We start from the raw sequence: 13,235 nt of genomic DNA on the forward strand, positions 1-13,235 counted from the left end.
CCCCATATAAAGTGACTCAGTTGCTGCATCTAATCACACTCACACTCAGATACACACACGATTAGATATCAGAATCAGAATCAGAAATACTTTAATAATCCCAGGGGGAAATTATTTTAGTTACAATACTCCATTAAATAATACTACAATACTACTACACTACTACTACTACTACACTACATTAAATAAATAAAGTGCAACAAATGCAAAAGTAAATGTCTGTGTATGTGTCATCTGAGGGATAGATTAGATATCAGAATCAGAATCAGAAATACTTTAATAATCCCAGGGGGAAATTATTTTAGTTACAATACTCCATTAAATAATACTACACTACTACTACTACTACACTACATTAAATAAATAAAGTGCAACAAATGCAAAGTAAATGTCCGTGTATGTGTCAGCTGAGGGAGGCATTATATTCAATAATGACCGCAGGCAGAAATGATTTCCTGTGTCGCTCTGTGGTGCATTTCAGAGAGAGGAGTCTGCTGCTGAAGGAGCTCTCTGTGTCACAGAGAGGGTGAGAGTCATTGTCCAATATGAGATTAGATTAGATATAGGAAAGTGAATTAGAACAAAGTAGAAAAGGCACAAAAAAACCCACAATAAACAGACAGAAATATCTATAACCTACACAAAAAAAACAAACACGAAAAACAATTAACCTTCAAACAGACACGTGCTGAGGATAAAAGTGGCATGATATATAAAAAGAGTATTGTAATGTAAAGTGACCATAGTGTAAGAAATATTGCAAAGAAAGTGACCATGATACAAATAATAAATATTATTGCAAGAGTAGTGACCATAATATAAATAATATTACAAAAGTAAGTGCCCATGATATAAATAATAACTGCAAGGTACAAATGAAATAAAATAGAAAAAAAAAATTGCAATGAGACATGAACAGGAAACTACAATATGCTCAGGTGGTGCAGGTGTTGTAAAGTCTGACAGCAGTAGGGATGACGGACCTGCAAAACCTCTCCTTCTTACACCGTGGGTGTAGCAGTCTGCTGCTGAAGGAGCTGCTCAGGGACCCCACGGGTCATGTAGGGGGTGAGAGGGGTTGTCCATGATGGATGTCAGCTTGGCTAACATCCTTCTCTCCCCAACTTCCTTTATGGAGTCCAGAGGACAGTCCAGGACAGAGCTCGCTCTTCTAATAAGTCCAAAACAGGAGATACTACCAGGGGTGGAAGTAATGAATTACAAATACTCACGTTACTGTAATTAAGTAGATTTTTTGGGTACTTGTACTTTTTTTTTTAACATTCTTTCATTTAAAATTATGCATATAAAAACAACACAAAACAATACACTAAAAACAAAACAAAAGTCGACTGCGATCCAGGCCTTATTAAGTGTCCACATACTTTCATCAAAGTAGGGCAACACACAACTGATTTTAAATTAATTATTTAATTTGTAAAACACATACTCTTACAGGCTAAACACTTGGAAACAGTTATTTTATTAGACACTTTTTGTTTGCGCTTTGTACGAAATTACAATGTTTGTTACAGATGGACAGAAGCATTAAGACTTGGTCACCTTTATAATCCATCATGATTTCCTGCAGTAGACCAATATAACAGTCAGTGCTTTAAACATGTAGCAAGAATCCGTGTTCAAACTCATAAATCGTCCTGATCGTTTTCTCCTAGAAGTTCTATGACCGTCTCCTGGTTGGAGAATTCCTGTAGCGATGAATTCATCTCGTCGAGCAGATCCTCTCCCAACAGGAAGTTCTTGACGTCGTGCACCGTCATGCCGATCCGGTGGTCTGTTACACGGTCCTGGGCAAAGTTGTAGGTTCGAATCTTCTCTGATCTGCCTTTGGTGCCAATCTGGAGAAGAAAGAAGAAACGTTTTGAAGTTTTGAACGTCTCCACCTGTAGATTACATTAAACCGTATGTATATATCTCACCTGTATTTTGCGCTGGTTGTAGCGTTTGCTGGTCTCTTCCTCTAGTTTCATGCTGTACAGTTTTGCTCTCAGAGCCTTCATGGCTTTCTCCCTGTTCTTCAGCTGGGAACGTTCCTGCTGGCACTCTGCAACCACACCTAACAAACACACGAGTGTTAAAGTACTATTCTTATGTGGGCATCTCACTTAACTACTCCTAAGAGGAAGACAGACACCACATAAACCTGTTCTTTGTGGTTTTGATGAAAGTAAACAGACTCAGAAATGGGCATAGAGGTATTTTACATAAATGGTGTCTGTCAAGCGCATTCATTAACAGCAGTGTCAGTGGATTAACACTTTTATTTACCTGTAGGCAGATGGACTATTCTGACTGCGCTGTCTGTGGTGTTGACATGTTGACCTCCAGCTCCACTTGCTCTCTTTGTTTCTATCCTCAGGTCCTTCGGGTTGATCGTGAAAGAGATCTGACACAGAACACACAAACACATGGTAAATCAGTGTTAAAAAAAACTAACACAGGAAGATTTTTCTTTCATATTTCTGCAGTTTGCTTCCATGATTTTCATGAGTCATGATTAATTTGGAATCATTTCCACCCCCAATATCTAATTTCAAGAGGAAAGGCATTGTGTAAAGGGAAACAAGATGCACTCAACATGTTTCTTTATTTGATCTGTAAATATTCCTGTAGAAAAAATGTGTTATTTTAACAGCAAAAAAAGAGAAAACAACAGCAGAACACACTGTTTGTGTTCGTGTCATCCATCCATCATTGTACCTCAGTGGGTTGTGGTAGTACAGCGACAGTCATGGTGCTGGTGTGCATTCTGCCTTGTTTTTCAGTCTTGGGAACTCTCTGAACTCGATGGACTCCAGCCTCAAACTTCATCCTCTTGTAGCTCTGAGGGCCACTGATGCTGGCCGAGGCGTGACGCAGTCCACCTGGACGCAGTGGGAAAATAACACCACAATTTGACTGCCTGCTGGAGGCAATGACATGTAGTAATTTGAAATGTTGATATCAAAGAGAGGGATTTAAATAGTGTCTATTAAATCTGAACCTTTAACCTTCCAACCACAAAAATGTTCTAACTGTGCAAACATTATGTTGCCACACCACAGTGGCAATCTCACATATCTGTGGTGTAGGAAGGGCTCCCCCTTGTGTCTTGTGTCTGTCACTGCAACATAGGTTATAATGTAAAAAGAACACACACACACATGTTTTGGTTTACATAAGCAGCTCTATCTAATTATCATCTCACACATACTTTCAGTGTATGTTTGTCTGCCATCACTCACCGTTCACTCTGCGATGAAGAAATACAGCCTGAAGTGTGTGCATGAACAGGTAATTCAAGAGACTAACTGTCCAGAGTCCAATTTGACTGTAACCCACTTAATGTGTCCATATAATCGTGAGTGTCTGCGTCCACTGACCTATTTCGCTGGTCGTGTGCTCCAGGATGTCAAAGGACCAGCCCTGGTGCTGAGCGTAGCCCTGGTACATGTCAAACATCTGCAGAGGAGACGAGACATTCCAAGGACTTAAAAATATTTCCTAATGAACAGGATCCCAAATTTGTTTTTGTGTCTAAATGAAAACTATTATAGTTCTCTCTCTTAATAAATACTTCCTTTTTCAGGTATTATAGTCCACAAGAACAGTTTTGAATACTTATATACGTAAAGTACTTCCAGACCTCAGCACTGAACAGCATGGCCTCCTGGCCCCCGATACCAGCTGTAACCTCTAAGACGAGGTCGCTTAGATCTGCCTCCTCTTCAGGGATCAACAGATCCAGGATCTGAGTGGTGGTGGAAACAAGATAGAAGTGATGTATAAAAAAATGTTACTAAAAGTACTGAAACAAAAAACAGCCGTAGCTTGTGGTTTTACATTAGTTCTACCTTTTGACTTAGATCTCGAATGTGCTGCAAACAGCTTTCTCTTTCCAGCTCTGCCAGTTCTCGCAAGGCCGGATCTTCATCTTTGAGGAAAAACAGAAACACATCTTGAACTAAGGAATGCCAATTTATACACTGAGGCCATGACAACAGTCTGATGTTTTAAAATAAATGAAATTACAGCTTTGTAATTAGCGCTATTTCACACATTTCCTGTCTTTGTGTGGCAGCAGTCTCACCTTTCAGGAGTGTCTCCGTCTCTGCAAAGTCTTTTTGTTTGGTGTTCAGCTCTCTGATGCTGTGGATAAGAGGAGCCAGCAGGGACGCTCTGATCCTCCTGGCTCTCAGTTCGTCCTCATTGCTCTGCTCATCTGTCTCTCTCAAACATTCATCGTACTCTGTCTCCATCTTCTTCAGGTACTCCTGCAGAGACCTCTTGGCAAAAAGCTCATCCACCGACAGTAACCTGGCCACCATGAGCGGCGTACAGGTGTGAACGCTCCTTGTGGTTCTGATGCAGTGATCATGAAATCTTAAAGTCTGGCTGCTGATGTTGGGTGATTTTAGTAAACGAGGTGTGCACGGATTAAAGACACACTCGCTTCTTCTCAGCAGAAGGCTCACAGCTCTCCTGTAAGCCATTGTATGAGCAGATCTGTGTGGAAGAGTCACCAAAAAGATCCCAGTATGACTTGGCTTTGGTGCATACTGCTTTCAGCCAAATGTCATTTAAAAACTTGTATTTGCAGCAAAGTTATATGCTACTATAATTGTTATAAGTGGAGATATTCTAAATCCAAGTAATGCATTCGTTTAACAAAACAAAAGCTGAAGTTTTGCACTTGTTTTGTTCGATTAAAGGTCGAATTTCAAAATAAAAGCATCAGAGACAGCAGACAACTCACTGAAATCACTCAACACTGCTTCAGTTAACGTTTTCTGAGCATCTTAAACTTCGGTATGACTCTAACGAAACAGGATTCAGTCCCAAACTGTGCACAGACTGTCTAACAAGCTGCTTATTAACGCTTGTTATGAAAAATACTCAGCCTTCACCACCTTGTTGTTGGGCGCGGACATGTTGGATATGGCGCGCATGCGCAGTGGATGGCATATCTTCCGCAGCAGACTAAAAAAAAAGATAGTTCCGACACCAATGGTTCCTATATATATATATATATATATATATATATATATATATATATATATATATATCTGGCAAATTAAAGTGATTTTGATTCTGATACTGTTTATGTGTGCAGTATATAAATCCAAAATCTACAGACTCTATGCATTAACATCTTTCACATCTTTTGGACTACCTCATTTTGATCTCCCTTATATTTTGTTACTTCATGTTAGTTATGCATCATAACATAACATAAAAAAAAGATCCTTGTATGTGAAAACCTACTGGCAATAAATCTGATTCTTCACCTGAAAATATATAGACTAAAAGTGACAGATCATACGTTGTCTTCAGCCATAATCCATAGATTACCTGCCACAGGTTTGTTGTGTGTCTACTAGTTGTTGGTAATTTCAATAAAAAACATAATTTAATTTCAGCAAAATGTCAACAAATAGTTTTTTCACAGCTCAAGAACGATGCAGGCCCTTAGCATTTCAGTTGTTAGTCTTACCGGTGCATACTTATTTGGCCGCTTTACCTGTGCTGCTCTGTAGTTGTAATTGAAATGACTGTATGGAATTGTAAATTGGACTTTGAATTGAAAACAGGACTGACAGTGGGATCATTATTTAATTAGCATTTTGCACTCCAGGGTGCAAAGATGTTAAACTTCAGGGTTCAGAAAGTGACCCACCTCCTTCTCACTTCTACAAACACAACTTCACACATTCTCTGTCTCCGTCTGTCCGTCCGTCACTGGCCTCAAGGAGTTTTCTCATTTCCTCTTTCAGCTGTTAGACCTTTTTGTCCACCCATTTCTCTGTGTTGGACATTGAATTTCAACACAACCCACTGAAACCACCCTAATAAAGTTTGTATGTGACTTGGATTTGTTCCCATTTGTCTGTAACAGTGAAGTGAAACATAAGTGGGATCCTGTATCTAAACCACCCACTGCCCCATCCTGCAACTTCCCCCCTGACTGGTTTCAATGAAAGGCCTGTTTCACACATTCCAGGCGGGGGTGTAAACCAAACTGTCCTGTGAATTACCAGTGTTTTTATCTTTTTCTAACGGTAGGCTTCCTGACAGAAATAAAACTCTTAAGATTTTGTGTTTGTAGAGCAGTGGTTACTATTTAAAACTGTATAATAAACATACACTAGCTATAAAAAAAATGTTCATACAGATAAAACCATGAACCAATCGAGTAATTTTAAGATATAAAAATATAATTTTGGTGTTTACCGTTTACTGCCACTACTAATATTCCTGTCTGCAAAATGCAATCAACTACTTTGTGAAATATAGCTGTGTACATGACACTTTCTAAGTTTATGTTCTACCTTAGTACTTGTTTTAGCACATTCTACTTTAGTACTTTTTGTAAATATGTACACTTGTGTTTTCCCTCCTTGACTATTTTTCGCTGCTGTAAACAAGTGAATTTCCCCGTTGTGGGATAAATAAAGTATTATCTTATCTTATCTTATCTTATCTTATCTTATCTTATCTTATCTTATGTTTATATCTGTTTATGTAGTAATACTTCTCAGTACTTGAATATAGTTGTAACAACCTTGTCTTGTGCAGTGTATAGAACATTCAGACATATTTTTCTTCTATAGTATTGTATTTTACTATTTTAGCTTATTTATATTATTTATATGTAATGCTGTTACACAGATATTGTGCTCTTAATGAGACAAGGCAAGTCAACTTTATGGTCAGTGCAGCAATATGTACAGGGCGTACAGAGGATTGAAATGACGTTTCCCTCATATCCCTGGTGCAAACAGCAATATACATGAAATATAAAATATATGCAAAAGATATCTATACACTGTAATTTCCCAGCTTGGGATAAATATGGTATATCTATCTATCTATCTATCTATCTATCTATCTATCTATCTATAAAATCCAAGTAACAGTGAACTATACAATATGTAAATCATGAGGTGCTGAGTGTCTCCTCTTTTAAATAACAAATAATAAACTTAAACTTAAAGTATGTTGTAGCCTTATATACAATTTACAGGTTTTATATATTTAAAAACTTTATAGTTTTAAGTTATAAACACTGTAAGTGAGTGTGGAGAGGCTGTGGGATGGGAAATACAAGCTGGACTACAACTCGACGTGCGTGATGGAACTACAAACGTCGACTTGACGTCGCCGCTCCATCAATCTGAGCTCTCATTGGTCGATGGTTTAAAGGGACACACGCCCCTCTTCGCTGTGATTGGCTTGCGCCTTTTGCCCACCGATTTCAAATAGGGACGAACAACTGGCGGATTTTTCAGTCGAGGGGAGCATTTAATGTGGGAAAGTCAGCTCAAGCGGCCAAAAGGAGGGAAAGCGAGGAAGCGTGTCCGCTTTAGATAACGACGTACTAAACATAAAGGTAAGATACAAGTCAGTATCTCCTGCTAATGTTTATTTAATATTGTTAAAGATGCGGCTAACTGTAGCTTCAGCTAGCCGCGGTACTAGCTGGGTTAGTTAGCTGTTGGTCGGACGACTAACTTGAGGAGTTAAACGTCAGCGAACAAAACAACCTAGTGTGCATTTCAAAGCATATTTATATCATATGATAGTTGTGCATGTGGCTGTTGTAATAAATGTTAATAATATGGCACAGTAGTAGTTTGAAGCTACACTTACTATAGGCGCGTAAACGCAAGTCAGTAGCTTCATCTCTGCACGTTTGACTTTATTATTATCAATCTAATAATGCACAGGAGATCGTTTCAAAGATGTGTGTCGATTAAAAAAGGAGCCAACTTATTAACGTGTTTATTATAAAGACTTGCATAGAAAGTATCTCTACGTCACTGCCGCCAAATCCACATCGCGCCAAAATCAATTATTGGTTTTGCAAACTGTCGAAGTTTTCAATGATATTCAACGTTCGTGCTGACGGTTTAACATTAATATTGACATGTGTGCTTTATATTTCTTTCATGTCAGAGAAATAATGTGTTACTGTTGGTTTAGAGCTGGTTTGCATGTTGTTTAGCAGGCTTGACCTAACACAAATGATTTGTTTCCCCCCCTCTCTCCAGAAATCTACAAGCTGCACAGTGTGTATGTTTCACTGTAAGAAAGTAATAATGAAATTCCCTCGCTGTGAGCCTACAACCATGGCCAACAATATGGATAAAAGCTCTGCTGCTGTAGAGTCCAAGGCGCTTCACCTTAAAGCTTCCCCAGTGAAACCCCCAACCCCCGTCAAACCTCAGAGTCCACCCAATGATGTGACCACGGTGTTGTTCTCTCTGAACGACAACACCAGACCGGTCCACAACAAGGAAAACAGCAGCAGGGAGCACGATGGGCATCTGGATGAGGCGTTTGAGGACAGCGGTTATCTGTCTCTGCACAACAGTCAGTTACACGATCACCACGGGGAGGAAGAGGACGACCACATCCAGGAAAAAACCCCGGCGAACCTGCTGCCTTCTGCTGCTACACACCAAGAAAAGACCGTATCACCAAGACATTCTCCCTCCAAAAAGAACACGAGCCGTCCAGTAGTAGTTTCAGCCTCCACTCCTGTGAGTCATCACAGGAGAACAGCAGCATGCTCGCTGTCATCCACCCCCTCCAGCCAACACGATGCCAACCTGCCTATACTGAAGTTCCAGCAGGACGTGTGTGACAGGCTTGCCAAGGGCTATCGGAAGAATAAGAGGTAGATACATTTAAATGATGACTCTATAGCTGTCCCTCCTCCTGTTGTAAATAGTTGCACACTTGAAGTACCAGTTCTTCTCGACGCAGATTAACTCTGTTTGTCTGTAGAGTAGTTGTTGTTTTTCACTGGTTTCCTATATTCAGTGAAATCATTAAGAGCTATAAACAACCAAGCGTCTTGTTTCAATTGTACTAAATATGTTATACTATAAAAGGTCGAGTAAATAAGTGAATCACCGTGGGGTTTTTCTGCATCTCAGGTTTGACTGGACCATCGTACACAAGGTGGCAAATGATCACCTGTTGGATCGGGTGATCGGAGGCCACATGGGCCTGGAGTATGTCGACGTGTTTTCATCTCTGCTGTCCAGAAACATGAGAAGCATCCTGACAAACATCCTGTCCCTGCTCGGGGACATGGACCTCATTAGGTAAACTACAAATGTTTTAATATGTGGAGCGAGGGTTCATACTCGCAACGGATGATCAATGTGCAATTTAGATTCTGTTTAAAATTACAGCCGCTAATAAATGGTAAAAATAATTTAGATATATACAAGAAAACGAGTAGGAAAGTGAAGTTACAGCAGGAATAAATGCTGTTTTAGCCCAAAGAAGATACTGTCTGTTGTTAGGGCTAAGATTATCTAAGGCAAGACTTTTGAACCCTGACATGAATCATGAAAGTTTCTACTTCTTTATTTTATTTATTTTGTGTTCATTATGTACTCACCTCTTATGTCACAGCTGTAAGAAAGTGAGCAGGACATGGAGGAGGATCATCTGTGAGGATACAGCAGCTCTGAAAAGGTGCAGAGAAGCCGAGCAGGCGCTAAGGGTGAGTAAACTCCCACAAACTCACTCTGCTATAAAGAAACAGCTGATATCTTGGTGCTTTTGAGGACATACAGTGGAATATTTTCCAGATACCTTACGTACATAAAGACTTACAGCATCGAAAACTAATATTCACAAAACATTATGTGCAACATGTGTGTCCAAGACTTATTCCAGGTGTCTTTCATGATCTAATGTGTTTCTATTTCTTTTTTTTTTAAGGAGTCAAGGAGCTCTCTAAGACAAAGGGGCTGCGGTCTGACAAGAGATCAGACTGTGTCCAGGGTGGTGCTGTCTTGCATGCAGACCCTGGCCTCCTCAAGTACTCCGTCATCGTCCTCATTCACCCCAGCCTCCAGGGGCAAACAGCACACGGTCCTCTCTCAGAAGAGCCACACGCCCAACTGTACACGCTTCACTGAATACATGCAGGTGAGTGTCTAGTCCAAGGTGATGTCAACAAATGTCTTGTTTTGTTTGACATATTGAATTTCCAACAATGTGAGATGAGATAAAACAGTGAATCATCACATTTAAGTCTTTAACAAAGTCTGTCTCTTGTTTCTTTTGAATTCTTCTGTCCAGGCTGCCAGCAGTCTGAAGCAACACGAGTCCCTGCGTCCCTGCAAGCGTTGCGGCTCACCAGCAACACATCTGGCGGAGGTTCAGAGGGCCACGTGCACTCGCTCCAGCTGTCTCTTCGACTTCTGCACAAACTGCCAGGAGCCCTTCCACGGCTCCACCCCCTGCAGAGTGGTGAAGCCCAGATCCAACTTCTCCTGCCCCAAAACAACCCCGATCATACCAGGCAGCGCTCGCAGCAAGAGGAGCATCCGGCGCCTGTGACGGAGCTTTACTGAGGTTTTTATTTACCGACTGTTTTAACTGGGTGGGTCAACTTTCCCTGGACTGGCAGTGTTACCGCTGACTCCCTCCGATGTTCGGGCGGGTGGGGAAAGCTTTTACGTGGGCGCCTGACTGTGCACTGTGGCACCAAAGCTTTGTTACATGCCCGAGCTGTGGCTCTACCTAACTGAATCTGACTGAAGCACTTAAAACACTACTGGGACAATCAACCAGAGAGTGTCATCTGGCTAAAAATGTTGTCGTCTGTGAGCGACAAACACATCTGATGCCAAAAAATAAAGAAATGTAGACTGACTAGGCTTTAAATTGTACAGTTTTATTATATTTTAAAATGAAATGGATGTAAATGTCTTATATTGTATTTTAAATAGTTTTGAATACTTTTAAATAAATGTTGATCCTCTGGAGGTCTTTAAATGTTCATATTAACTGTATATGTGTTTTCCTGTAAATAGATGTTTCATAAAACATATCCTGTGTTCTTGTGGTTCTTTGACGGCACATTTATCACAGAGCTAGTGAAAATGGCTCCTGCATCACATTAGTCAGTATATAAAGATGTGACATACAGTATTGTTATAATAACTTTAATTATATAGCACCTTTTTATAACGTCACTGATTCCCTGCTCCGAAGTCAGGGGTGTCCTGATGGCAAAAGCATGGCCTCATTTAGATTTAAGCTTCCACTTGAACACTTGAACAGCCAGTTAGGGCCGTGCCTGGGGCTCTAAGGCTGCAGACTGGCTCATAAGGGCTCGACATCTCTGCTATGTAACCTGGAGCCAGACCCTTGCAGACAGGAAGCCAGTGGAGAGAAGTTAGGATCAGGGCGACGTTATTTAACCATTTAAAAATGCAATGATCCGAACTTTAAATGCATTCACTTAACTTTCTACACTACTATTATATAGAAAATGTGATTTACAGACACCTTTTTTCTGTCCTGTTCTTTATAAAGACAAACCTTTCTACTACAGAGGCCCAAAAATCCTGACTATGATCAGTATGTGTTAACGGACACACCTTGTTATTTTCTCAGTGTTTGCTGTGATGCAGCGTGCACATGAGAGACTCTTACTGTGTGATGCTGTACAATGTGAGGCTCCATCAGACTGCAGTGCAGCAGGAGAGACCTCTATCAGCAGCACCTTCGGTCTCTCATCCTCAATGAAAGCTGTACATGTACAAACTCAGATCACGTGTCCAGGTCACAGTCAAGGTCTCTGAAAAGATTTTGTTGTAGGTTTTTAATTAAAACTAAATGCCTACAGGTCTTAATTTATTATTAGGTTTTCGTTGCACTATTATATTTTTATGCACACTGCTGTGATTTTGATGATTGTACTTATGTACATTTGTTGTTCTGTAGTGTTGTTCTGTAGTGTTTGAGTCACCCATCCTCAAACCTATAAACCCTCAAAACTATTCTTGGTCAGATTTTCTGGCAGTCATGTCTTGATTTTCTTCACCAGAGGGCAGCATTGTTGTCCTCTGAAGCTCTCTGCATTAACTGGAATATTGTACACTGGATATTACAACTATAACAGGGTATTTCAGTATCTGCAGGTCTTTAAATAAAGTTCAGAAACATTAGATTCAGTTTCTTTCCTGCAGTTGGCCATATAGTCATGCTGTTGGGAGATATTATACACCTGAAAAGAGTTGTTTTCTTTGAGGAGTTTCAGTCAGCATCATCAGACCTGAAGCAAACACTGTCACTACTACAGCTGCTCGCTAGCTCATAGACTCTTAACAAACATTATTATACTGAACAAATCTAGGCTCTAATGTCTCTGCTGGTTTTCTATCATCTTTATCATCGTCCTCTGCTGCATCAATTTTGGTCATTCTTCTTGTAAATTTGTCTCTTGTGAACACCCCAACTTTACACAAGTGCAATACTAATCAGCTGGAACACAGTGTTCTACAAGCAGACTATTAGAGACAAAGAGGAACATTTCTTTCAATACATCAAAAATTTAATTGAGCCTGATGTCAGTTGTTGATGATTCAACCCTAAAAGTTTTTCACATTGTGTTTGCTCGATCACTCTCTTGTTATATTATTTGTCATGCACTCGCCGTGTGCATGTTTTTGTGCTCTACAATGATTCATAATACCGTACAAGCGGTGCTTAAGTCACCACCAACTTGTGATTTTTCATACGAAAGCAAACCAAAGTGTTTCTCTGCACATTTGCCAATTCATTAACAGCGTGTGTCTATTTTGAGAGAGAGAGAAGAAAGGACGCCTTCGCATGATAAAGTCACTTCTCATCACTGACAATCTGACCTGGAGCTCTGGGAAAGCACCCATTCAAAACACGCCTTAAATATATTAAAAATAGCCTCTGTCACTTTGCCCTTAAAAATGAAGTTTGCTTGAATCAGTCATCGTTTGTTTAGGAGAGTTATGAAGCTACAAATAGCATCGCTGACATTAGATAGTTACCTCTGACATTTGCAGGATGACCCATTTCTTTCTCTTGTCTCTCTCGTGTGTGTGTGTGTGTTTTGTTGTGATGACACATATCAACATTAGTCAACTTTCATTCATGTGTCAGCTCTTGCATGGAAATTATTTCTGTTCAGCTGGATGTCTGGTAATGTGAAAAACTCTGCCTGTTCTCAGAAAGCGTTCAGTTGCATTATTTTAAAATATAAAGTATAATTTCAGGTATGGACTCTGTTATTTTTTTAGTTTCATTTCACATTTTACATTTCTCTTAAAGAGTTTTCCGCAGCAAAAATGGACGTTGTATAGGAACCTGTGTGATATTTAACCCCTCTCATCATCTCGTCACTGTCAGATAGGGTCCTGTACAAATGCCACTGTTGTAGCCATCCT

General features: G+C 40.0%; 2 protein-coding genes across 4 annotated transcripts; one reads left to right on the forward strand and one right to left on the reverse strand.

Moving 5' to 3' along the window:
• Positions 1 to 1,412: 1,412 nt before the first annotated feature.
• mtrf1l (mitochondrial translational release factor 1-like) lies at positions 1,413 to 4,957 on the reverse strand. 2 transcript variants are annotated; one of them, XM_027274246.1, is made up of 9 exons: positions 4,911 to 4,953; positions 4,091 to 4,506; positions 3,855 to 3,934; positions 3,647 to 3,751; positions 3,384 to 3,462; positions 2,722 to 2,885; positions 2,290 to 2,407; positions 1,941 to 2,077; positions 1,413 to 1,859 (listed from the first exon to the last, which is right to left on the reverse strand). In XM_027274246.1, exons 2-9 carry the CDS (start codon positions 4,491 to 4,493, stop codon positions 1,647 to 1,649), a joined length of 1,299 nt encoding a protein of 432 aa, XP_027130047.1. In that variant the 5' UTR covers positions 4,494 to 4,506; positions 4,911 to 4,953; the 3' UTR covers positions 1,413 to 1,646. The 2 variants fall into 2 exon arrangements, with proteins under 2 accessions (XP_027130047.1, XP_019109292.2); XM_019253747.2 differs by having other exon boundaries at positions 4,091 to 4,957.
• A 2,284-nt stretch (positions 4,958 to 7,241) lies between these two features.
• Positions 7,242 to 10,662, forward strand: fbxo5 (F-box protein 5). 2 transcript variants are annotated; one of them, XM_027272732.1, is made up of 6 exons: positions 7,242 to 7,401; positions 8,052 to 8,680; positions 8,943 to 9,113; positions 9,430 to 9,520; positions 9,742 to 9,951; positions 10,105 to 10,662. In XM_027272732.1, the coding sequence occupies exons 2-6, from the start codon at positions 8,076 to 8,078 to the stop codon at positions 10,363 to 10,365; spliced, it is 1,338 nt and encodes a 445-aa protein (XP_027128533.1). In that variant the 5' UTR covers positions 7,242 to 7,401; positions 8,052 to 8,075; the 3' UTR covers positions 10,366 to 10,662. The 2 variants fall into 2 exon arrangements, with proteins under 2 accessions (XP_027128533.1, XP_010737522.3); XM_010739220.3 differs by having other exon boundaries at positions 7,243 to 7,390.
• The last annotated feature ends 2,573 nt before the right edge of the window (positions 10,663 to 13,235 follow it).

Source organism: Larimichthys crocea, chromosome III, assembly GCF_000972845.2.
Source record: "Larimichthys crocea isolate SSNF chromosome III, L_crocea_2.0, whole genome shotgun sequence".
NCBI classification, from domain to species: domain Eukaryota; kingdom Metazoa; phylum Chordata; class Actinopteri; family Sciaenidae; genus Larimichthys; species Larimichthys crocea.